The sequence below is a fragment of the Chiroxiphia lanceolata genome, chromosome 20 (assembly GCF_009829145.1).
Source record: "Chiroxiphia lanceolata isolate bChiLan1 chromosome 20, bChiLan1.pri, whole genome shotgun sequence".
Taxonomy (NCBI): domain Eukaryota; kingdom Metazoa; phylum Chordata; class Aves; order Passeriformes; family Pipridae; genus Chiroxiphia; species Chiroxiphia lanceolata.
In genome coordinates this window covers 5,113,850-5,139,331 of record NC_045656.1, presented here as the reverse complement: position 1 = coordinate 5,139,331, position 25,482 = coordinate 5,113,850, and the positions used below count along the sequence as shown (strand labels likewise).

Here is a 25,482-nt window from a genome sequence, read left to right as displayed (position 1 = left end):
ACAGAGCAGGGAGCTGGCCACAGCTCTGCTGGTGGCACTGGTGGTGCTGGTGATGGTGGCACTGGTGGTGCTGGTGATGGTGGCACTGGTGACATCTCAGATGGTCCTGCTGGTGCCGGTTCTGGTGGCCCTGCTGGTGGTGGTGGCATCCCTGGAGTCTCTGCTCATGGCAGTACTGGTGGTGCTGCTGGTGGCACTGGTGCAGTCACCAATGGCCCTGCTGGTGCCATTTGTGGTGGTCCTGGTGCTGGCAGTGGTGGCATCACTGGTGACTCCAATGGTGGCTGTGGTGGCACCACCGGTGGCTCCACTGGTGGTGGCACTGGTGACATCTTTGATGGCCCTGCTGGTGCCATTTCTGGTGGCCCTACTGGTGGCCGTGGTGGCACCACGGGTGCCTCCACTGGTGATATCTCTGATGGCCCTGCCGGTGCCATTTCTGGTGGCCCTACTGGTGGTGGCATCACCGGTGGCTCTGCCGGTGTCTGCACCGAGTCCTCCCGCCCGCAGGGGGGCGCTGTTGCGGCCGGGAGGTAAGGGCAGATAGCGGGCGGAAGTGACGTCGGCGGAGGTGAAGCCGCGGCCGCCATAGCGAGTGAGGGCGGAGCGGCGGCGGGATGAACGCGCCTCCAGCCTTCGAGTCCTTCCTCCTCTTCGAGGGCGAGAAAAAGTGAGGGGACACCCTAATTAGCCCTTAATCAAACAGCGGGGGGCTGGGGGGGAAGGCCCGGGCTCCCCGAACGGGGAGTCCGGGCCTTCCCCCCCAGTCGCCCGCGGTTGCCTGGCCCGCATGAATCGATAACATCCCCTATATCGCATTTATTTATCCCATTTATCCCCACAGAATCACCATCAACAAGGATACCAAGGTGCCCAACGCCTGCTTGTTCACCATCAACAAGGAGGACCACACGCTGGGGAACATCATCAAGTCGTAAGTCCAAACCGGGCACTAAATTTTGGGCTGGTTTTGAGGCTTTTTTTTTTCCCCCCGAATTTCCCTGCGGTTTGTTTTTTTTTTTTTCCCCAATTCCAGGCAGTTGCTCAAAGACCCGCAGGTGCTGTTTGCAGGGTACAAGGTCCCTCACCCTCTGGAGCATAAAATTATCATCCGTGTGCAGACCACCCCCGATTACAGCCCCCAGGAGGCTTTCACTAATGCCATCACGGATCTTATCAGCGAGCTCTCCCTGCTGGAGGAGAGGTTCAGGGTGAGTTTATTTATCCTTAAAAGTGTCTGTAATTAATCAGAGGGGTGAGTAGTGTGTCTTAAGAGCTGCTGTTTTAGGCCTGTAAATTAATTCAAGCCACCCTCGTTGTGTTATTCACCTCCTGGCTGCTCTGAAATGGTTATTTATGTGCCCAAAAAAAAAAGGGGGGGGGGGTGTCTGTTATTTCTGAATACCTGGAATTGGTTTTGAATCTATGAAGAATCAATTGAATTCTATGAAGGATCAATTGGAATTCATTCTTCACAGAATGGTTTGGGTTGGAAGGGTGTTCTCTGATGTGGTGGGGAAAAGCACCAGGGCACCAAATTTGCACATGAATTTTGATTTTAATTTCAGTATTAATTTTCTGGATGGTGTACAGGTTTCCACTGGTGGTTCTTGTGTATCTCAGAAAAGTCAGGGATGTTTAAACACCTCCTCCAGCTCAGTAACAGCTCTTGTGTTTTTGTTTGTGCTTTTACAGGTTGCTATTAAGGACAAACAAGAAGGAATCGAGTAAAATCCACCCCCTGTGGAGGAGACTCTGCTTCTGAGGCAGAATGATGTGTCTCTTAGTTAGGTGATATATTTAAACCTCCATTCATGGCAAATATTTCCCCCCTTGTCCCACTTCTGTTTAGTATTTGACAGCAGCAGTAATATTTTGAGTTTGTTTGTTTTTGGTTGTTGGTTTTTTTTAATACCAGACAGGCACTTTGCCAAGAGGATAAATGTCTTGTTGGATATGACAGATAAGTCATTAAAGTGATTTTTTTACTTTTCTGGTTGGCAAATATTTGTCCTGGGCTGTTGGGGAGGTTATTGTGGGTATAATTCCAGCATGAGAAGCTGCTCAGTGACAGCAGCAGATGAACTCTCTGCTTTTCCTGTCAGAAACTCCAGGCACTGCCAAGTGAACTGGTATTTTGTTTTATTAAGTGTCATTTCTATAAAACAAATGCACAAATTGTGAAAACTTACAGTAAAAGAAACCGGATGTTTACAATGATTTGATGAGTTTAACAAACCCTTACCTTTGTTATTTCGTTTCATCTTGCACATCATGGCTGGTCTAGAAAACGTTCATGGGCACATGGGTAACAGTCACTAATACTGCACTAGTTCAAATCACGGGGGTGAGACTGGCACAGGGGACTATGACTTCTTCCAGATGGCTGTTATGTTCACACTGGTCAGGACAACAAGGTAGGTGAAGGCAGGGTCTGACACCACGTTGTTCACCAGGATCTCGGGGGGCTGCTCCCCGTTCACGCGGAGCTCCGGCCACTGGAGGATCTGTGGGGAGAACAGAGTGCGGTGGGGATGGTGGTGTCTGAGGGGGAGGATGTTCAGCACAGCGGGGTCCCTTCTGGGGAAGCTGAGTCAGAGGCTCTTCCCCCTTTCTGAGGTGTGGTAAAGCTTTGGGATGCTCCTGAAGGGCCAAGGTTTAGTGCGGAGCGGCTTGAGCGGGAAGGAAAAAGGTGTTGGCAATACAATTCCAAAAACCTTCTGGAATCATAGAATCACTTGGCTTGGAAAAGACCTCCAAGATCACAGAGTCTGACCTTTAACCCATCACCACCTTGGCAACCAGACCAGAGCACTGGCACTGAGTGCCATTTCCAGTTGTTCCTTGAGCACCTCCAGGCATGGGGACTCCACCACCTCCCTGGGCAGTTCATTCCAATGTTTTAACAACCCTTTCAGTGAAGAAATTATGGAACATTCAGTCCCCTCATACCTATATCCAATGTAGCTCCAGACCAGTGAGTGAGAGCCTTTGAGTGTGATTGTCCTTTCAGAGGCTTCATGCAAGGGAACAGTGATTGCCCAAAGGACAACTGTCTCCAGAGGCCAGGGAAATATCGACTAGGAAAAGGGTATGTGAACACAGGAAAGCAGTGAGCCCTTCCCTGCTCTGGATTCCCTCCCCTCAGCCCCTCAGGGACATGGTGCCTGCACTCTTTGTGTTGTGGGGCTCTCTGGTTTAACCACCAGAGTTTTAGGGCCCTTCTAGGAAGAGCTGCCCAGCTGCACCATGCAGGAGCTGACAGACTTGCTTTGCAGCTCCTGATTCCTGTCCCTGACTGTGAGTGCCATGGTCAACTCTGGAGACTGCTTTTAATTGCTTGTGAGTGTCAGGTGTGGAAACATGAAGCATGTTCTGGGATAAACCTCCTTGGGAGACTGGGATCAGCTGCCCTGGGGTGGAAGGGAGGCCCCAAAGGGTACCTGATACCTACCTGTGCAGGAGAGATCCTCCGCTCCGAGCGCTTTCCCTTTGGAGAGCCCCAGGCCGTGGTGTAGCTGGAGAGGTTGTACATCCACACGCTGCCCTTCTCATCACCACAGAACACGTAGCCTTTTGCTGTGAGAGCAAAAGAAAAAGCTGGAAAACTACTGTGGAACTGGGAGTCTGTTCTGCTGCAAAGCAGAGCTCCAGGCAGTGCTGTAGGGTCCCAAGGGAAGGTGCCATATTTCAGCAAAACTCCCTTTCCAGCACAAAACTACGGATCTACGTTGCTCTGAAAGAACTCAATTCATTTAAAGATAAGTCAGCTGTCTTACTCTAGCGTGGAAAAAGTAGTGCTAAATACTTTGGGATTTCTCCTGACTTTTTTTTAGACTGGTTTTGGAAAGTGATGACCAGATGAGGTTTGTCTGTTCCTTGCCAGCCTGCAGAGCCAGCTGCCCGGTGTGTGGCATTCCTGCCCCTGGCTTCAGATGCACTCAGCATCAAAATGGCTCCACCAAGGCTACAGGGCCCAGCCCTCGGCTCTGTGCTTTGAAAACCTGTACAAGAAAGACCAGGGAACCTCGGCTGAACCCCCTTGCAGGGCAGATAGTACAGCTGCAAATATTTATCAGTTGTATTATTTATACGCAGCTGGTGCCGGGCTGAGGCTGCGCAGTGCTGGAGCTGCACTGCAGTGCTTGCAGGGGGGAGCCCTGACGTTCTCTGGTGGGCTCTGAAATCCAGGCCTCTGCCTCTGATGGGGCAAAGGGGAGCCCCACACACCTGGGCAAAGCACACCTTGCCCTGGGGACCAGTGCTGCCTACCTGGGCAGGTGCTGAGCGTCAGGTAGGACATGTCTGTCGTGGACCACTCCAGCTCAGCCAGGATAACTGCAGACACTGTCCGCTGGCATCCCTTCCCCTTGGCGTCAAAGGACCGGCTCCAGCTCCACAGGTAAATGCATCCTGGTTTGGAGCTCTTGGAAACTAGGGAAGAAAGACAGGAGAGGCTGTGTAAGCTGCTGGGAAGTGAAATGCCTCAAGACAAAGGCTGGGCTCTGGTGAAGGTGGTCCATCCAGAACACGGCTTTTAAGACCTGGGACCTGATCCAACAACAACTGTTTCCACCTGCTTTACCTCATTTCAGGACAATTGGAGGCTGCAGAGAGATTTTCAGTGCTACGTTTATGTTCCTGAACTGCAAAACAAGCATAAGCTATTCAGAAAAACCCAGCTCCTGATGTGGAACCTCCAGTTCCCCTGCAGAAAAGACTGCTGCCACCAGTCCCTGAGCAAAAAGAAGCTCTCCTTCCTTCCACACTGGCACTACTTGGCCAAGCATGCCCTTGGGGATGGGTCCATCTGATTTACAGTCCTACCCAGACATGGGTTTATGCTCTAGGCCATATTTTTGGGAAAGATAAATGACTCTGGCAGAAAAATTCCCTTCTGTGTAGCCCCCACAAGGTTAACGAGGCAGTCACCCTCTGCTCATCGTTCTTGCTTCACCCTGCACATGCTGAGGTGCCCCACTGTTTTTTTGGGACTGGGCTGTTGTGTTTACACTCACCAACGACATCGTCATTCAGAAAAGCCAGACCATCAACCCTGTGAGATGTTGTCATGCTTTCATCATCAGGAAACTGGAATATGGCTTCAAAAGGCCTAGAGCAGGGGGGAAGGGTGAAATGAGCCAAGTCCTGAACAGGCAGCAGTGGAAGGGCGCCCAGGTACAGAGCCCAGAAGGAAATCTGTGTGTTAGTGAGTCTCTTGCCAAGCTCAGATGAATTCCCACTTGAACTTACACTTCTACAAGTATGGGTTTATTGAAAGCAGAAGCCCATTTGCTTAAGAGATTGCTGTTTCACTTCATCTCTTTTTGCAGGCATCAAGATTAGTATTTGCCAGCAGGGCATGACTTTACTTGCTTCTTTCTTGTAATTTTTTTCCTGAGCTCCCACAGAGTGCCAGTTTCCTGGGTTACCTCACGTACCAGGAGCAGGGAAGGCCTCGCTGTGAGACTGGAAATCGATCCAAGAATTTACACTCTGTTACACTACTTTGAGATGACACACCCTTAAGTTTTGGGGTATTGGATTACACTCCTGCCACCCTTCCTGCAAAGCAGCCTGGAGCTTTAATACAAGCACAGAGCTGCAAGCTCTGAACCCTCCTTTAGCACATGCTCATATTTTTTCTGGCCACTATGGGAAGGGGAGGGTGTTTTAAGTTTGGTAGGACATGCTGCTTTTGCTCAAACCTCCTCAGTTAGAAATCAAACCTTTGCTAGGACTACCTCTTCTTGTTATGGAAAGCAAATTCGTGGTCCCAGCTTTTGGTTCTCACCTGCTTTTTTCTCCTTTATCCAGTTTTATGTTCCAGGCAAAGCAGCCACCTTCACAGCCTGCCAGCAGGTACTGCTCCGGGCAGGTGGGCACCGGGGCAATCCGTAAGGGAATAGAGGCTGCTTCCAGCACCAGCAGCTGGCTAAAAAAAACAGAAGAGAACAAGCAGTTAAGTGGTGCTGCGACATGGTAGTTACAGGCTCCTGGACTGGCCACATCTGGTTTTTGAACCTTTACCTTGCTTTGAAATTGTAGTCACAGTCTGGAATCCCAATATCCCAGAGTGCAATTCGCTTGTCATAGGATGCAGCTGTGGGACACAGAAGAGAAGCAGGTAGTGACACCGCTGCTCATCTGGCTCTTCTCGAGCTAAGCTGGCAATTCTACCTGAGTCACAGGCTGTTACACTCTAAGGCTGTGGCATCAGAGAGCTCATTAAAGCACAGCAGCAGTCACCAAGGCTCCTGGCCCCACACCACTCCACAGACACTGTCAGGCATGCACAGTCAATACTTTGTGTTCTTATCCTGTGCTCTAAGAGGGGCAAATAAAACAAAGTTTCTTTCCTGCTGTCCATTACTGAGTTGTGGCTTCACAAAGTCGTTAATTAGTGGCCCTCTAAGCTTGTTTCTGCTCAGGGGTTATGGTGGGATCTAAAATATAAGCTGCAACCTCCACTCTCAGGCAGACAGACACTGCTTTATTCCACATATCCCTGGCTTACTGTGTTCACATCCACAGCAGCTTCCATTGGGATAGTTAGGCACTGATGTAAAGGGTGACTGCTGATATATTGATAGCAGAAACAATCCTAATAGATTACTCAGAGTGATCTGGATCCCCATCAGATGACACCCCTCAAACTCAGAGTTTGTTGGTGTCCAGTCTCCAAAGAGGGATGCAAAGACTCTCCCTTTATTACTCTTTTTCTATGCAATATACAGGGTTAGGGTTAGGGTGAACCTTGCTGTCCATATCATCATATAGATGTGCTATCAACCTCCTTATCCTTTCTTCTGCTTCTGCTTTTGGCACTCTTGAGCTTCTTCTTGAAAAGTATCCCCTGTCCTAAAAAAATTCCACTTTTAATGGTTCATGTAGCACTCTAACCACTCCAGGATGTGGGTAATTGTAGGCAAGAGAAACAATGTGCTGTGGGGCGCAGGTGTGGCCTGCATGGTTCTGTAGCAGCTCACTGTACAGCCTGACAATGCAGCTGCAATTTGTAATATGATGGTTCATTACCAGTCCATAAGCCACGGCCTCTGTGGGCCCCACTGTGTGTGGCAAAGCTCTCTTTTTTTAATCAGGACCTGAATAAAAATCTCTGATGAGGCAAAGAACTCAAAAAAAAAAAAAAAGTCATTTATTCAAAATCAATTGAGCACATAGTCGTGCTTGTTGGGAAAAATGAAATCAAAACTCATAATACCCTGCTGTGCTCGAGGAGAGCCCTGCCACTGCCTGCCCCCAGCTGCCTGCTCTGCCTGTCATTCTTCTTACTCATCCCTGTGGAACACATCCACTGCCGGCCTTGTTTGTGGCTCATGTGTGTGTGCCAGCCACCCTGAGAGCCACAGAGGGAGAAACAGGAGCTGCTGCACCTCAGCTGAAGAGCCAGGTCCTGGCAGAAACAATCTGTCCTGCTGTAAATTGCTGCCACAGGAGACTAACAATGGTCCCTCCCTAACGCCTGTCCGTGCTTTTTGTGTGTGTGTCCCTGCTTGTCCTGGTGACAACTCCCCTTGTTAAGGAAGCCTTGAATTTTCCACATTATTACTAAAGCTAAAGAGGTTCTGAAGCAGAGACTTACTGAAGAGGTGGGTCTCTTGGGTTGGGCTGAAGCAGACAGTAGCAATGGGCTTCTTGTGAGCCTTTATCTCTCCGTAGCAGAAGTCGGCTGCCACATGGATCAGTTTGACAATCCCTCTCCTCCCAGCAGCTGCCAAGATATTGTGAGCTTTCTTCCGACTGTCGCTGATCACCATTGTGAGGGTTGTCCATGCAACACTGAAGAACTCCTGGGACAGAAAGAAACCAGGAATAGAGTGACAGCAGACGGCAGGACGGCTGTTAGCTCAGAGATAAGACAACTATCACAAGTGCTACTCAGGTGAAACACCACCACTATTTTAAGACGGAGCACCAAAACTCAAAACAACCCTCAGAAGAACACAAACTACAGAAACAGGATGTTTATTCCTCTATGCTGTCAAGCAGGCTTAGCAGCCAGATACACCCGTGTGAGGGGAGAGGCACACTAATCTTTTAAACTAATAAAAGTATAAACCCAAACCAGGCTAAAAGGATAAGCAAGAAATATTTATTATGTATCTTCATCCATTTAAGACCTGTCCACACTAATGCCTGACAACCTTTCAGACCTCTCTGTAATATATATTATGCATACATGTATGTAAGTATTATAGATTATGGCATTCCCATTCAATGCTTACCCTTCCCACTTGCAACCCACCTCTGTAGCCACCTTATACTTTTTCAGCACTGTCCCTGTCTCACAATCAATCAGACAAACAGACTCCCCTCCACAGGTTGCCACGGTTCTGGAGGAGCTCACGATGGGATCTGAAAGAGGAAAAAAATGGGTGAGAAGTTCCCAGGTTCAAGGATAACACACGAAGACTGCAGCTTATCACTGCCTGGTGCTCTCCCAGCCTCCTGTTTTCAAAGTCAAAGAAGAAATATGTAAGCAAGTCTCTTCCTGACAACGGAGACTACGGCTCGGAGGAGCAGGGGTCTAACGCATGGAGTCCACCGGGATTCCAGAGCCAGGTGGTTCTGGGAATCCTGCAAACCTCTTTAAGAGCTCACCTTTCCTGGCTCCAGAGTCTAGCACTGGCTCGAAGACACAGGACCAGAGCTGCGTTTTAAAATCCTCGCGGCTGTTGCCTTTACTGTGACACTGAAGAAAATGCAATGGCTCTGCACTGACATCCTCCTACAATAAACCATCCACATTTAGACAATTCATTCCCCTGACAGCGGTTTGCCTGTGATTGCCTTGACAGAACCCTCTACTGAACACAGCAATCTGAGTTAAACTGAAGGACACAGGAGAGGCTGAGGTGCCAGCAGTGCTCAAGACTCCTAAACCAGCAGACAACTGTTCAGATGTGCCCAGCAGACCCAAGCAGGGAACCCCATCCTGCTGCAGAGAAATGTGAGAAGCCCTTTAGACCCCCGCTGGCCTGAGCTGAGGGGGAAACACCTTTCCCCGTGCAGCCATCGGTGTGACCTGAGAGCAAGGTCCCATTGCCAGTCCCATTTCTAAGCACAGGCTTTCAGAGCACCACCTCGGAGCGCTGGTCCATCCATCCCCTGAAGGGGATTCACTGTCTCCTGGGGGTGTCCCTTTCCTTCCCTGATGCCTCTGAGGGATTTAAAACAATGACAAAAAAAAAAAAAAAAAACCAAACCAAAACTTTAACTCACAACATATCTGTGAGCTCCAAGCTGTGTAGAGCTCTGATGAAACCTGAATGCAGCTCCTCCCACTACACCAAGAGGCCAAAAGCCAGTCCCCAGGGGGCTGGTGGACCTACCTTTCGCTTGGAGTTCTTCACTGGAGTCAAAGTAACAACTCCATTGTCCTGCTCCTGGCTTTTCTGTTCCCCTGTCATCTGGCTGGATCTTCTGTTGCTTTGCCCCTTGGGAAACTGCTCTCCATTCTTCTGTGTCCCTTCAGCTCCCTGCTCAGGGGTTGTCTCCTTGGCTGGCTGGTTTGATGTTCTTGGTTTATCAGGAGCTGGGTCATCCTGCACATGGCTGGACTTTCTGGGATTAACTACAGCCTCCTCCTCGGTGTTTGCCTGGGACTTGGACCTCTTGTTTCCAGCGCCTGACTTTGAATGGTTTCTTTTCCTCTTGCTGGGTGTTACTGTGACCTGTAAGACACGTTGTCATGCTGTCAGTTTCTGCAGAAGGGTTTTAGCTTTCCTGAGATTTTCCAGTGAATTGTAAGTTTAGAGATATTAGTTATTCAAATGCAAGTACCCTCCCATGGTTACAGCCTGGGCTCCACGAATCAGACAGCCCAGAGCTGCAGGGTTCCTAGAGGCAGAAGCTAATGAAAATCACACAGCCAGACTCATTTTCAGCTCCCTCTCCCAGCTACTTGTGATTTACACACGATATGGAAAAACAAATCTGGTCCATGGACCACGGGGGTTCAATCTGCAGCCGTTTCCAAGCAGGCAAAAATCAGCACAGTCTGGCCAGCCATCAACCCAGCTCTCTAATTAAAAATATCCCTTCCTAGGGAAAAGGTGGAGTCAGTAAGATTCATGGAATCTTTTGGGTCTTCTATGAGAATGGAAGCTCTCTCCTCTTGGAGAGCAACTCAACCTTCACATGGCTGGGAAAGCTTCAATCTGGCTGTAGAGAATCAGCCTGAGCTGCTGGATGCAGGCTGGAGCCTGGGACTGCCCCTGTGGTTACCAAAGGGTCATAAATGCAAACTGACAAGAGCTACTGAGTTTGCAAGACACAGAGAGGACATTGTTAATGTAACTGGAAAAATCACCTACCTGAGCCACATCCTCTGCAGCTTCCCTAGGGCTTTCTGTACTTTCTTCCTCATTCTCATCTGCCTTTTCCTCTGGTTCAGTATCTGAGTTTAGCTCCAGACCCAATGAGTACGACAGAAACTCTTCTGCAATCATTTTCACCTTAGAAGCAAACATGAAATATGTTAAAAAGAAAAAAAAAAGACAAAAAAATCAAGAGCAGTCAAACTCTGATGTATCAAGAGCTGCTTTGCCAAGGTTTTAATATCTGCTCCCACTGCTCCACATGAATTTCACAAGTGGTGGAGGAGTCCTCAGCTTAGAGAGCCTGGCAGGCCAAGTCCTCTGCTGACATTGCATGACCCAAGAACTTCACTTTGTTATGGGCATCCAGGGTACACAGTTGTGAAAACAACAGCACAGCAATGACACAAGACAAAGGAGAGATGAAAGCCTCAACTGTGTGTATGCACATACAAATAAAACAAATGTTACAAACTAAATGGCATCTTTCCCCACTGGAAGTAACTACACTTGTCATTATCTTTTCTCCTTTCATACAGCTTTCATCAAGAGTAAAGGTTGCCATTAAACTAATTTGCAAATAATTAAGTATTAAGGATACTGCAGTCTTGTTAATTAGTGCAATTATGGTTATTGCTTATGAATTAAAAAACAATGTTTAATGACTGTCATCACAACTTGGTGCGTGTTTAGTCTTAGCGCTCCTGTAACCGCTTCATGAAGCAGCGAAGAAAACCACAAAAAGTGATACCACCTGTCTGCAGGAGCCCTGCACCCAAATCCATGGAGCATTTTAATCAAATCCACTCAGAATCAGGAGCAAGGTCCTTGCCTGAAGAACAGAAGTGGGACACAACCTACCCGCCAGCGGGTGAATTCACTGAGGGAGCTGGGTCCATACACTACATTGGTTTGTACTGACTTCAGGAACTTCTTCCTGATGGACTTCACCTGCTCAGCTGTGTATTTCTCAGGAAGCTGGTCACGGAAGAATTTTTCCCAGTGAGCAGTAACCTAGGCAGAAAGACTGAGTCTACTCAACAGAAAAAAACAGAGCAGAAAAGCACAAGAGTACCTGTGAAAGCATTTAAGAAGTTGCCAACCCTGAGGTAGCTACGTGATGGCACCACTTCCATTTTTTTAATCAGTGTTCAAACCATGACTTCATCTTGCAGAAAAACCAGTTCCTCTGAACCAAGCTCAGGTGAGTGTGGCTAAGCAGACTCTGCCAGCATTGGACCCAGAGCAATGCCTGATTTCATGCCTCTGGATCCAGAGTAAATGGCCTTAAGGAGTCTTATACTGTGCCTTCCTAACAGGGAGGTGAGGTACCTGATAGGTACACAGGTATTTCACAGACAACAGTCAGCACAATAAGACATCCCAGTCTTCAGTATTTGATCTCCCCCCCACTGATACACAGAAGGAATTAACAAGATCAACTAACTAGACTACTAGTGGTAGGAGCAATAATGCACAAAAACAACCAACCAACCAAACCTTTTTCATAATAGAACAGTAATTCTGCTCCAGATCACAACATGCTTTGGGGGGACAGTCTGTCAGGAGCTAAGCTGTGTACACAAATGAGTGAAAACACAGTTCTAAACATGCACAGCTGAAGAAGAATTAACAAATTCTTGTTACTGGTGTATGCTGGAAAAAGCAAGATTATCCTGAGCTTGGTTTTGTGCTCCCCATTCCTGGGGCCTGGACAGTAACATAAATTAGACAGGGAGGTGTATGTAGCTGTTCTGTCAGCACCAGGCTTCTCCTGTTCCTGAATGATGATCAGAGTGACCTGAAAAACTAGAGGGTCAGACACAGACCTGGTTGGCCCTGCTCTTGTCACTTAAACCACAGGCAAAGCTGGCTGCACAGAACAGGCAGAGCAAATGCAAGCAGGGACCAGAGAAAGCAGCAGTAAGACATTTCTTGGGTGGCCCGAACTGCGGGCTGGGCTCAGATCATACCACAGTTATTGCAAATCATTGGATGCTTATTTGCAGCTCTGTCATGACACTGAGAACAATATTTAGTTACTTCTCGGGTGTTTAGAGATTAAGGAAATATCAGACATCTCACCTTGCTGGTGAGCTTACGGCTATGGACATGCCTCACGTGATTGGCCAGTTTGGTTATGTCCTTGCCATTGAGCAGCCGAAGATTTTCCAAAAGAAACATCACTTTATAGTCATCGTTGAGCTAAAGAGAGAAGACACCAGAGTTACAGAAACTGTACACATGGTTCTGGCTTTAGCTTTAGTCCCTGATGAAAATACAGCCAATGATGAGAAGAACATATCTAGTAAGGAAAAGCCGTTTCTTAAAATCTCTTCAGCGTTTCCAGCTTGAACTTCGCCTTTTAATCCTGAATCCATGTTCTCCTGTGAGTTGGGATCTCAAATTGCAGACAAAAGAGCTGCCCAACCCTCAGGTAGTACTAGCATCCAACACAAGGTGGGGGCTGTGTAACCGCTCATCTGCTCAGCCTGAGTGCAAGGCAGGCTGTTCTACTCCCTTCCTTTAAAACAGAGGAAGGCCTGTCCTGCCTCCAGTAAATGAATTCCAGCAGGAATTCTTTGGGCCAGGTGTGTTTTAGGTCAGACAGTTCACCATGCAGCCACACTGCCAGCATACAATAGCAAATAAGCCTCTGTGGATGGTGACAGGGGCTGATGCCACTCTAAAGCACAAGTAAAATTCCAGTTTTGGATGTTTAAACTGTACAGGCAGCAAAGCCTCTTGGGAGAAGTCAGAAACCTAAACTAGAACTAATTACCAAGTTTAAACCTTCATCAGAGGACCAAGTATGCTCTTCCAGAGCACAAGGGGCACTAAAACTAACTAAACATTAGATACTAAGAAAAAACTCTTTACTGTGAGGGTGGTGATGCCCTGGCACAGGTTGCCCAGAGAAGCTGTGGCTGCCCCCATCCCTGGAAGTATCCAAAGCCAGTTTAGCAGTTGCTTGGAGCAACCTGGGATAGTGGAAGGTGTCCCTGCTTGATGAAAGGGGCTGGAACAAGATGACCCTTAAGGTCCCTTCCAACCCAAACCATTCTGGGATTCCATGATTCTACAAGGACATTTCTACACAGTTATTACTCTACTTAACACAAGCATGATCATAAGATACCCTGCCTAATAAACTGACTAAGATTGGGGTTTGACCTGGAGAAACAGGAGTTCAAGACACACAGACACGAATATCTGAGTGGTTTGGGGCAACTGATGTCTGCAGACTGGTAAAGAGTGGCACGAAGTGGTGGAGGGGCACACAAAGACTGGCTGTTTTCTCAGATGCCCTAAAACTTGCTGCCCAAGAGCAACATATAAGAACGCTGCATAACTGCTGTTTGTTTGCCCCTCTGTTTAATGCTGAGCTTGTAAGGATGGGGGGTAACTCACTGTCAAGTACACATTGTTCTCGTAGGTCAGCTCCTCGAGCAGAGGGAACTGTTTCAGAGCAGTTACATCTTCCAGCTGGTTGTTGTTGCAGTTCAGGACACGCAGATCAGGCAGGGTTAGGCTGTTGGGAAATTTGTCCAGTAAATTATCGGAGAGATCTAGTTTCTGCAGGTGCCTCAGCCGGGAAAACAACCGCGGGTCTAAATCTCCAGTCTTCAACTGCAGCTTGGACAGGCTGAAAACAAAAGATAACATGAACTATCTGCATCTCACTGGAAAACCTGATTTCACAGGATACAAGGCCCCTGCTTTTTCCTGTCTGCTGCATTCTGGACTCTGAGCACATACATGTAGGAAAGATGATGTGTCTGAGCTAACAGACACCATCAGAGGCTCAGGTCTGCCAAAGCACCTGCAGCACAATTAACCTGCAATTCAGATAATCCCCTATGGGTAACAGAGCTGGCTGGGAGAAGTGAATCACCAGAAACATTCTTATTTTGTACAAAGAACCTCTAAGAGTTTTGGTATTTTATTCCTTTGCAATGGTGATTCAACAAAACAAGCTGCAGCAATACATGACACTTAATTCACTACACCATCAGTCTATCCTGTCCACAGAATGCACTGGATTTATTATTTCACACTTCAGGCAAGTGTAGAGCAGGCCCCCAAATAATCTGCCTGTTTTCAAAGAACTAACTTGACCAAAAAAGTGATTTTTCCATTTCTTCTATAGTGAATTTTGCTGCAAAAACTTCCAAAGGCAAATAAGGGAATCTACCTAACAAGACCCCAAGCCTGCCACCAAAACAGAAGCATTGTGCTGAAAGAGGAAGAGGTATAATATTTGTGAGGGAAAAAGAAATACCCCTTTTCTGTAAGAAACTGAAAACTGGATATTATAAGCAGGGTCATTTATATTTGGTTAGATCATTTAGGTGAGCTCCAAAGGGAGCTTCTAGTCCTGGCAGCCAACATCTCCTGAGGGCACAAGCCTGAGTTCCTTTAACAAACAGAAATCCTGTCTCTAATGATCAGTAAAAAAAAGGCTCCTTGATATAAATGAAGTGTGAATAAATGAGGCAAATAAACCCAGGAAGCAAGGTCCCTTCTCCTTCACTTGCCATCCCAGAGGCCTTACCAGCCAGATAGAAAGGCTGAGAATTCAGCTGGCTGCAAAGCTGAGTCTGACTGTGGTGTCATTTTGGGGAGAAACTCAACACTGTTCCCCAAACTTTCTGACATATAATCAGCACCATGGCATGAAGCATGGGAAAAGCCACATTCCAGAAATCCACTGCTTCAAGCACCTCCCCATCACTCTGTTACCCAGATTACTGCAGCTGATACTCCTCAGATAAACCTCTGAGTTTCCCTCTGAAAATAATTATTTTAGCACAAGACAAACCAAAAGAAATAACTTTAAAGAGTACATGTGAAACTCAAACCCTCTACATCAGGAACAAAAACAACAAAGGCACCAGCCAGAAACTGGCCAGCTGAGTCACTCAGACTGACCAGCTCTGGAACACTGAATTCCACTACATTAAACATTTGGAAAGACACATATTTGCAATGACCTCTGTTAAGGATCTGAGCAACAAAACTGTTTTTAGTGGTTTCTAAGTGTTTCAGAGTTTATTCTCCCTCTCTGCAATGTTTGAGGTACTAACATAATTGGATTTAGAGCAGACAGAAAGTGATGGAGGGAGAGGAAAATGGAAGGGAAGTAATGCCAAAAATACTTTAAAAGCCCTCTATAATCCAGGCCAGAAGATTCTCTTGTTCACATTAAGCAATTGCTAACAAAGATGGAAGTGCTCTGGGGGTAGGGATGATATCTGGGGCTTAGGAAATCAGGATCCAGTTTCACAGAAAGAAGGTGGTACCAAACATTCAATAAAAAAAGGCAAAAAAACGTGACAACTGTCAATAACCTCTCTAGTGGATACAGTGCCACCAGTGCTCTCTGATCCTGCACTGGGAATGCCATCTCAGTTCTGTGCTCTGGAACTGTCTCTCTTTTTTTTTTTTTTTTTGGTAAAAATGCTTAGGGAAAAAAAAAAAAGGCAAAGAAAAAAAAAAAAGTATTGCCCAAGCTGAATTCAGCTGGAATTTTCCATGGGCCTGCCTGCACTTACTTCAGCGTCTCGATCTTCCGGAGCCTCGTAGATCTTGGAACTGCTCTTTCCAAAAGAAGTTCTGTAGTGATTTTTGACATTTTTAACCTCCACCCCTCTCCCGGAATCAGTCAGCTGTAGGATCTCTTCTTGTAACCTTCCAGGAAAAATAAACAGGAATAAGAGGAAATGCTTTCAACTGACTCCAAAAGGGGAAAAAAAAAAAAAACATTATGAAGTTATGTACTGATTTTGCTGCTGTGCTGGAAGTCGCCTTTTTTACTTATTAGGCTGGGCACAGGCTCCCAACATGCTGACCCAATCCACCTCCAAAACAACAGGGATACCTCCTGTGGCTGTCAGAGTGACAGACTTGCTGCAGGGGATGACCCTCAGGACCTTGACAGCCTCACAGTTACCTGTTTGTGCCTCTCCTGGGCTCTGCTCCAGGAATTCCAACAGGCTTTCAAACAAACAGCGACAGAAAGAATAAATATACCTGCTGTGAACCCCTTCCTCCCAAGAAAATGACAGTGCACTCGCTGGCCTGACCAGCTGGACAGACTGTTTGGATGACAACTCCAAAATCCCCTAAAATTTTGGAAAACTGAAGTAATTAGCAGAAACGTAAATACCCACCCATTAATAACATCATTTCCTCAGCAAGGAATAAAAATATCAACAGCATTCTGTGTGTTGTTGGTAATTAACAGATGTTTCCATGCATTGCTGTGGATGGGATAGGACATGCACACACAGGGATACGGTGATATTTAGAATAACAACACTGACAAGTCCAAAGGAGCTTCATGAAATTACTGGTTCAGGGCTTACCACTCTTCCTGACACAGATTCCAAGGGAGGGAAATAAAAGCTAACAAAGCTCCAAGGCCAGGCTCGCTCCTGTCTTTCTGTGTTAGATCAGAGCTGCCTAAATGCCATTCCAGCACATCCTGGGGAACACAGGGGGCACTGAGCTGTCCTTGGGCTTCATTTCAGCACCACCACCCACATACAGCACCTGGAATGTTGTGTGATGGGCAACAAGGCACTGCTTTGTTAACCACCTGTATGTAAGGACAGTCCTTCAGGTATGGAACATTTTATACCAGCACAAAAAGGCTGAACGGAAAAACAGTTTTGAACAGCAGATGTTTGGGATTTGATCCTTCAAGCGACAGAGCTGTCGCCGAGAGCCAAACCACGGGGTGAGGCTGAACCTACCAAACCTCCATAAGCGCTAAGGAAAATGTGACACCAGTGGCTGTGGATGTCCCCATCGCCCTCTCTGTGACCACACCAACACCTCAGACACAGCTGTGACACCGCTGAGCCGCAGGGAAGGCCGGGCATGGCATGTCCCCATCCCCGCAGCACCACGGGGGATGCTGCCGAGGGGATGCTCGGCCGCTCCGGGGGCTGACGGGGAACTGCCCCTCTTCCTGCCCCACAGCAGCGCTGGGGCCGGAACCGCACGGCGGGGCATCCCCCTGAGCTCCGTGTGCTTGGCTGTGCCCGCCCTGCCCGGCCCCGCGCCCGCGGGCGGGCCAGGCGCGGCCCCCGGGACACGATGCGCCCGGTGCCCCGGGGACGGCAGGGCCGCGGACGCCGGGCTGTGCGCCCACCTTGGGGCGGCCTCCCGGCCGCGGGGCACCGGCTGCGGGCGCAGGCCGCGGCTCCGCCCGCGGGCAGGGCCGTGCCGGTGCGGCTCCAGCCCCGGGCCCACTCCCGTACCCGCGGCCTGCGGTCACTGAGGGCCGCCCTGACACCAGCGCCGGCCGCGGCCTGAGGCGCCCCCGCGGGGCGTGCACCGCACGCCGCGACTACAATTCCCAGCGTCCCCCGCGGCGCGCACGGGCCCCGCGCCGCTGCTCGGGGCCGCGGGGGCTGCTGGGAGCGCGAGTCCGTCCCGCGCCCCCCCCTCCCCACCACCCACCACCCACCACATCCATCCCGGCCGCACGGCCTTCGCCCAACCCCCGCTGCCCTCACCTGGAAGCGGCCGGGCGGGAGGAAAAGGAGCCGGGGGAGGGAGAGAGGGAGGGAGGAAGGAAGGAAGGAAGGAAGGGCGGGAGGAGGAGGAGGAGCGGGGAGCGGGGCTGTGTGCTCGGCGCGGGCAGCGGGATGCGGGCGGCGGGCGGAGGGCCGGGCTGCGGCTGCAAGGGGATCCGCTCCTGCCTGCTCTGCGAGGGGCCCGCGCCGGCCGCTCCGCCCCCGCAGGTACCGGGGAGGGGGCGGGCGGCGGGGCGGGGCGGCGGGAGGAGCCGGGGGGCGGTGGGGGGCGCGGGCCGGGGCCCCTCGGGGCGGGGGGGGGAGGCGGGACCGCGACCCCCGTGCCCGGGGAGGGGCCGCGTCCCCGGGGGCTGCGGGGCAGGTGGGGACAAGGCACAGCCCCCCTTCCCCCCAGGGGTACTGTGGATTCTTCACCCTCGTAACTCCCCGGCTGCGCTCAGGAGCAGAGAGGGAGCTCACCTGAGCTCCACACATCACACTCATTTCCTACAGCTTATCCTTGTGGCCCGGGCGATTTTTATCAACTTTCTTCATTCAACATTTATTGCTTATGACAAACCATATCTCTGCAGCCGGCCTGAGCGATGCCCACCATTAATCTCCTTGCACCTGTGGCCCCGAGGATCGTCGGTTCTTCCCCTGTCTTTGTAGGATAAAGACATCACTAGTAAAGCAAAGTGGCTTCAAGCAAGCACCTCGTGAAAACAAAACAAAACAAAACAGGGAATAGTTGTTCCCCAAAAGCAGCTGTAACATTTCTCATGTCTGCAAGAATCCCGTACGGTTTTCATGCTGCAATATCAAGGTTGCAGCGGTAAAAAATGGAAATGCCTTTATTGCTTTTTTTCTTTTCCGCTGTTATTTCCACAGGGAGAAGATAATTTCACTTACTGTCCAGCAACAGGCCTAGCTAAAGGAAATGAGCACTCAGAATTTGCTGGCTGGGCATTCCCCTTTCCAGGGGTGTTCCTGGTAGAGGAGTTCATTAGTGAAGATGAAGAGTGTGAGATAGTGGAACTGATGGATCGAGATGACTGGAAACCATCACAGTCTGGCCGAAAGAAGCAGGTTGGACTTTAGAAGCACATTTGATCTTGGATGCCTCTGGAAAAGGAGAGATGTTTTCAGTCAAACCCCCAGATATTTAGATGTTTCGTTAAATGTCTTCCTTTGAAAGCTTTTCCTGAAATCAATGGCGAGAGTTACCTGTCGTTAAAATCAACTTCTTGGAAAAACACATGATAGTCAAAACAAACAGTATTTGATGGTGCATGTCCAGGCATTAAAGTTCTCACAATCTCCAAGGGAAAGAAGTGGGTGTGTGGGTTTGGTTTTACTTTACAAATCCAACTCCAGAGAGATTAATGTACATTCACTGAGTCCTTTTGGAACCTGGTGACCAGGAAGAGATGAGAACAGAATCCTGGTAGGGACCACAGCCTCTCCAAAAAGGCTTGTCCTAGATTTTCCCTTTACACCAGCTTTTTTCCCCTCCCTCTTCTTTTCCAACAGGACTATGGACCCAAAGTGAACTTCAAGAAGCAGAGGCTGAAAGCTGACGGCTTTACCGGTTTGCCAAGTTTCAGCAGGAAGATCGTGGCACAAATGAAGGCCTGCTCTGTGCTCAGTGGTTTCTTACCTGTTGAACAGTGTAACCTGGACTACACACCAGAGAGGGGTTCTGCCATAGACCCCCACTTTGATGACTCGTGGCTGTGGGGGGAGCGCCTGGTCAGCTTAAACTTGCTCTCCAAAACCGTGCTCTCCATGTCCTGCGACTCAGAGGACACCATCCGACTATCCCCCACTTTCAGCAAAGGGGAATTAAGCCCCCCCGGGTCTCTCGCACAAACACCAGCGTGCAGAAATTCGGGCGAGGAGGGAATCGAGGGCGCTGTGCCGCCGAGGCTGGTTCCCAGTAAGGAGGTGACTGTTGCTGTTCACTTGCCCCGGAGGGCGCTGGTGGTGCTGCAGGGGGACGCGCGGTACAAGTGGAAGCACGGGATCCACCGCAAGCACATCGAGAACCGCCGGGTCTGTGTCACGTTCAGGGAGCTCTCTGCAGAGTTCAGCGCCGGGGGAAGGCACGAGGAACTGGGCAAAGAACTGCTGGAAATAGCTCTTTCATTCCAAGGGAGGCCGGTGTGATCAAGGGGAAGCCCGAGTTGCATTTTGTTAGGGAATTTGTGAAACGAGGTACGGAATTTGTACGACCCGGTTTATTTGTGTGTGTGAGGAACCAGGTGTCTGCAGAGAGAAGCTCAATAAAGTGGAAATTTGACAAACAGAAATAAGGGAGTGCAGGGAAGGGGTGGGCTTCCAAGGCTCTGCTGGGCAATGGGAGCTTTTAGGCCAAAGTCAGAAATGAGCTGTTGTATCCATTAGCTGCATTTAACAAAAAAGCAAACAGCCAGATTCTAAACACTGAAGTGCTTAGAAGAAAGTAAGTTAGAATCATTAAACTGAGCTGAAAATCAAACAGCCCTTGACACAGTTTTAGCCCAAGCCCTGCCACATATTTTAACCTTTCCTGGCCCACCCGTGATACTGTCAGACGGTTTTGAGTGTTCCACCTCGCCCTGGGGGCACAACTATCTCTTCACCCTCCTCAGAACCTTCAGAGACCAGCTCCCAGGGGAGGAAGGTAAGCAAGTATCTCTCCACAGCTAGTACAACACACTGAGAACTAATTAAAGTAATTATCCTTTGCTGAAGATTCAGGCTCTTAACAATGAGGATTAATCATAAATTCCGTGTGTGACCTGTACGTTCTGGGACCTAAGAGCAGCATTTGCAGAGGGCTGATGCCACTCTTCAAGCTTGGACAGGGATCAGACCAAAGGCCTGCACAGGCTGTGTTATTTTCTGATCATTTGTCATCTCTGAACCCCGCTGTCAGCTCTCAGTAGCAAGAGTCTGATTTTGGGAATAAGCTGGGCAACAGACTGCAACACTGGCAGCTATCATTTATTTTCCTGGCACCTCCAGCAGTCAGGTTTGAATCATGCCTTGTACCTAAGATTCAAGTAGTCATTTGCAGCAGAAGCTGATTTGAGGCCATCTGTCTGCTCTGAACAAACTTCTGTGCTCTTGAAAATGAAGTTGTGCCATGGAAGAAGTGTGATCCTTTAATAAACACAGTTGTGCCATGAAAACCATTCAGCACAGTCACACCTACAGCAGTAAAACACTGTGTTACAGTGCTGCCTGGCTTTGGTTGGTAAGGAAAGGGGACAGACATATTTACAAACAGGATCTCAGCATCCCTGCACTGCCGTGTTCTGCCCTAGAAGTACTTCCCTGGCACAATGCACAGGATTTACTGTACAGTAATGCACTAATGCCCCAGGCACTGCCCTCTGCTTTTGGGACTGCAGGGGAGGGAGCTCTTTACCCCAAACCCTTACTAGAAATCAGTTGGGTCAATCAGGATATTTCTTATCAGTTTAAGCCAACAGATACAGCTACAGCCCTTTGTGCAGTGAACCAGGTTCAGTTTAGCCCTGTATTTAAATAGCTGTGGACATTGGCTGCGTGTTAATTCCTGCAGAGATCCACAAGCAGGGCTGCCATGGGCAGTCCCAACCCCCAAACCTCCATCCAGGCGGGCTGGGGAGTGTCACTGAGGTGCTCCAGGAGTGATTCCAGCAGTCACAGCACGGCCTCTCTGATGGAAACCTGTCACTGCAAATACGAACAGGCACAGAGAGCTCTACCCCAGGAAATTCCTCGTAGGCTGCAACTGGAAGAGGGTAGATCTACATTAGGTATCAGGAAGAAATTCTTCCCTGTGAGGGTGGTGAGGCACTGGCACAGAGAAGCTGTGGCTACCCCTTCCCTGGAAGTGTCCAAGGCCAGGTTGGAGGGGGTTTGGAGCAACCTGGGATAGGGGAAGGTTCCCTGCCTATGGCAGGGGGTGGAACTGGATGATCAGCAAGGACCCTTCCAACCCAGCCCATTCTGTGATTCTCCAGCTCACTCCCAAAAGCAGGGGGTGCTCTCAAAACAGCAGTTCCTCACCTTTCCTGCAGCCTGGTGTGATCAGCACTGTGTGGCTGGAATCCACAGGGCTTTGGGAGCATGATGTTCCCAGGACAGCACCTGGAGCTGCCTTTGGAGCAGAGAAGCTTTGTCCACGCAGGAGGAGGAGGCTGTCAGCCTGGGGGAGCCCAGCACAGACACACAGAGGAAACCCAGGGCAGGTTCTCACAGAGCAGTCACTGCACTCATATCCTCATCACTCTTCCAGTTCCGAGCCTCCTCTCCATCGATCCACTCCAACTGCAGCAATCAAGTATTGCCATTAATGTTTGGCCCTAACTTCCAACACTCCCTTTTAGATTTATATTGCACTCTCAGCCTGCTAAAACACTTTCCTTGTGTGTACCTGCTGTTCCATTCTCTCTGCACTGGAAGCAGATGATGGCTCCTGATGAATCAGATTGCCACAATAACACATACACAGTGTTGGTTCATTTTGTGCCCTGCATTTGTTAGCTGAGTTTTTCTGCCTCAATCAAACTGTGCAGGAAAAGCTGCTGCTCTTGCCAGAAAATTCCAGCTCTTCCTGGTTGGTATCTTAAATGTGAAAAAATGCAAATAAGTAAATACTGAGCCAAAAACTGAGGGATTTGTCTCAATGGTTTTGAAGTCCAAAACTTAATCTAGTCACTACACTAATTGCTGGGTCAGTCTTTTGACATTTTAAACAGCCTCTTGGGCATCATCCTTAGATCAAAATGCAATTACACCCATCTGTTCAGTAGTACTTTACAAAACTTTATGTACATTCTCTCCTAAAAAGCCAGAAAACAAAACAAACAAACAAACAAAAAAGCCAGAAAACCCTGTTTGCAGAGTTACAAAGCATTAACAAATTGACTGTCAAGTACCATAGAAATCTGAAAAAAGTACAAAGAGGTTTTAGTCTTAATTAACGAGCTCTTAAAAGTAATTTTGTCCACTAAGCTGGTATTATTAACATAAGACAAATTTTAATGGTCTTCTTGATACAGAAGTTCCTGTCACAGCTGTTCATCTCCTTAACCATCTCCTTGACCTCCTTGTAAAGCACATGCCAAGACCCAGACCCTCATTAAAAGGAAGCACGTCTAATTGTTATCTACTTGTGTATGTTAAAAGGAGAAGGATAATATCTGAGTGAGATTTTTTTAAAAAAACAAGGCAGAACCCAAGTTAACCCATAGAGGATGCTGGAGGACTTGAGCTGCCTTTTAAAAAATCAGTCTGAAATCAGTAAGAAGTGCAAAACTGAGCAAGTTTATCCAGTTTCTCTCACACAGCTGGACAATAACTGAGATACATTCGTTGCTCTACATTAAATATTGTTCATGCACAGATAAAACAAGAATGGACAAGGCTAAAATACAGATTTTTTTTTTTCCTCTTAGCACTCATCACTGTCACAACCCTGGGCAGAAGGCAGCTGGACACACAGGGATTCAAGGGAATGTTCTCCAAATCCAGACAGTCAAATTACTGAGACTGCTTTGAGTCAGGTGCAGAGAAAAAAGCCTGAGAGTTAATCAGAAAATAACCCCCCCCCCGGCCCAGCCTCGCCGGGAGCTGAATTTGAGACTGCAGCCTGGAGGGGGTGCTGAGGCAGCTATCTTAAAAGTAGATGCAATGAGATTTAGAAGATTAAGAAGCTGCAGCGGTGGGGAAAATCCAAAAAGCCTTTTGTTGTTTGTTTGAAGGCAGGGACAGGAGAGAAGGCACATTATGAAAGGCCAGAGGAGCACCTCCACCCCGCAGCCCAGCTCAGGTGTCCTCGAGGCAAGCTGGGCTTGCCCATCCCCACATCCCAGAGCCAGGGAAGAGGAAGGATGTTCTCTCTCTGCAGCTGAACCCACGCCGGAGCTCTCTCTAAACCCTCCCACATATCTGAGCGCTTACGGCAGCGCTCGCCCCACCCGGGGCTCTCGCACAGGATCGCTTTCATCCGTCACGTGGAAACCCAACACTGCTCCATCTCTCCTGGTCATAAAGTCCCTTCAAGAGTCACATACCCACTGAAACAACGGGAGCCAGGCCTGCCCTGGGGTGATGTTAAAAATAGGGAGCTCACAGAGTGAGATCTGCCACTAAACACGGCCAAGGGAGAACCCGACACTGCTCAGGCTCTCACCGCTCCCTCCGGCTCCCAGTCGTGCACTGCCTTTACTCCTGCTAACCAGGGAAGGAGGGAGAGGAGTTGCCTCCTAAATTACCAGGGCAGGTGCCTGGGAATGATACAAATTGGGCTGTACCCTTGTCTTTGACAGCTCCTTCCCTGCTGTAGGGTGGGCAGGCAAGGTCCCTGCAGCGCTGCAGTCTGCAGGGGCGTTTTTCTGCTGGGCAAAAGCTGTCCAAAAAAAATCTAGAGGAAGACTCAGGACTCTGGAGTGAGATCATGGCTGTCCCTCTGCTAAGCCGCAGAGCAAAAATTGGAGAAATGGCCCAAATAAGGTAATAACTGGTCCAGTGAGTCACAGCCCAAGGGGGCTGAGAATCAGGGCAACAGCCACCCCAGGGTGCAGCAGCCCAGGGCCCAAGGCTGGTACAGAAAGCCACCATACATGTCAGGGAGATCCTCAACACACGTCCCCAGCTGAGGGTGGAACCCTTGGGAGAAGCATCTCTGGGAAGGAATTGCAGGAACAGAGCCATGCAAAACCTGGGACACTCCAGGAATGACAAACGGACACCCCAGAAACGACAGAGAGGTGACAGCACAGGACAGACAAATCCAGACATGACACACGCCTGCTGGGACAGCAGTGACAGTGTGGAAAGGCTGGAATCTTCATGCTTGACTGATGGGGATCCTGCTGACAGCCACAGGCAGCAGCAGGAGCAAGGATTTTCTAGTGCTGTAGCACAGAAACACCCACCTGGACAACTACAACATCCCTACTCCTTCCTTTATGGATGAACTGCTATGGCTGGTACCACAGGTAACCTGTCTGCAGCACAAGTCTGGACCCAACAGAGGTGAAAATGTAAACAAGTTGAAGGAGGAGAGGCAGGAGCAAGAAAAGCAGATGCTGTTGTTGGGAAAGGAGAGGAGTTACAGCACAAAGGTGATCCCAGAGAGATCCCAGATGCCACAGTCACTGAGCAAAAATACTCTCAAGGGCTTCTCATGGAAGGGAGAACTCGGTGCCCAGAGAGACACAAGACACAGAGCTGCAAGCAAAGATGGGAAAGCATGTTATTATTCTGTTTTAACTACATTTGCCCCCGGGACACCATCCCAAACCATACCTCAGACTCCCCCTGGAGTAAGGCGATCCCACTCCAGTCACAGATGCTCTGCCTTGGGACCGCTCTTGAATCCAATCCCACCAAAGCCTCAACGAGTTATTCTACAAAAATCAAAGCACAGTTTCTGCTGCATTTCTCCATTTGCTGAAGTTCATTATACTTGCAAAAAATTAAATTAACAAATTGGCTGTTTCCAAACGAGCTGCATTGCTTTCACAGCACTGTGTGCACACGGGGAAACTTTTCCTTTTAAATTGCAAAAATGGCTCAATGCTTTCCTCAACAACTTCCTGAGCTCCTCAGTACACGAGGGTATTATTACTGAT

At 48.9% G+C, this 25,482-nt stretch overlaps 3 protein-coding genes across 5 annotated transcripts; 2 read left to right on the top strand and 1 right to left on the bottom strand.

Annotated features, from left to right (window-relative positions):
• The first annotated feature begins 535 nt into the window (after window positions 1–535).
• On the top strand, window positions 536–2,217 carry POLR2J (RNA polymerase II subunit J). The gene is made up of 4 exons (XM_032707882.1): window positions 536–670; window positions 845–934; window positions 1,037–1,211; window positions 1,696–2,217. The coding sequence occupies exons 1-4, from the start codon at window positions 618–620 to the stop codon at window positions 1,729–1,731; spliced, it is 354 nt and encodes a 117-aa protein (XP_032563773.1). The 5' UTR covers window positions 536–617; the 3' UTR covers window positions 1,732–2,217.
• Window positions 2,126–18,113, bottom strand: LRWD1 (leucine rich repeats and WD repeat domain containing 1). Of its 3 annotated transcripts, none has more exons than XM_032707871.1 (16): window positions 17,870–18,113; window positions 15,899–16,034; window positions 13,755–13,989; window positions 12,429–12,548; window positions 11,205–11,357; window positions 10,341–10,481; window positions 9,357–9,698; window positions 8,626–8,752; window positions 8,270–8,379; window positions 7,607–7,814; window positions 6,031–6,103; window positions 5,795–5,935; window positions 5,019–5,113; window positions 4,273–4,434; window positions 3,455–3,579; window positions 2,126–2,507 (listed from the first exon to the last, which is right to left on the bottom strand). In XM_032707871.1, exons 2-16 carry the CDS (start codon window positions 15,976–15,978, stop codon window positions 2,367–2,369), a joined length of 2,253 nt encoding a protein of 750 aa, XP_032563762.1. In that variant the 5' UTR covers window positions 15,979–16,034; window positions 17,870–18,113; the 3' UTR covers window positions 2,126–2,366. The 3 variants fall into 3 exon arrangements, with proteins under 3 accessions (XP_032563762.1, XP_032563764.1, XP_032563763.1); XM_032707873.1 differs by lacking the exon at window positions 17,870–18,113 and adding an exon at window positions 17,612–17,650; XM_032707872.1 differs by lacking the exon at window positions 17,870–18,113 and adding an exon at window positions 17,503–17,595.
• On the top strand, window positions 17,783–20,566 carry ALKBH4 (alkB homolog 4, lysine demethylase). Its single transcript, XM_032707877.1, has 3 exons — window positions 17,783–18,097; window positions 18,761–18,958; window positions 19,403–20,566. The coding sequence occupies exons 1-3, from the start codon at window positions 18,002–18,004 to the stop codon at window positions 20,036–20,038; spliced, it is 930 nt and encodes a 309-aa protein (XP_032563768.1). The 5' UTR covers window positions 17,783–18,001; the 3' UTR covers window positions 20,039–20,566.
• The last annotated feature ends 4,916 nt before the right edge of the window (window positions 20,567–25,482 follow it).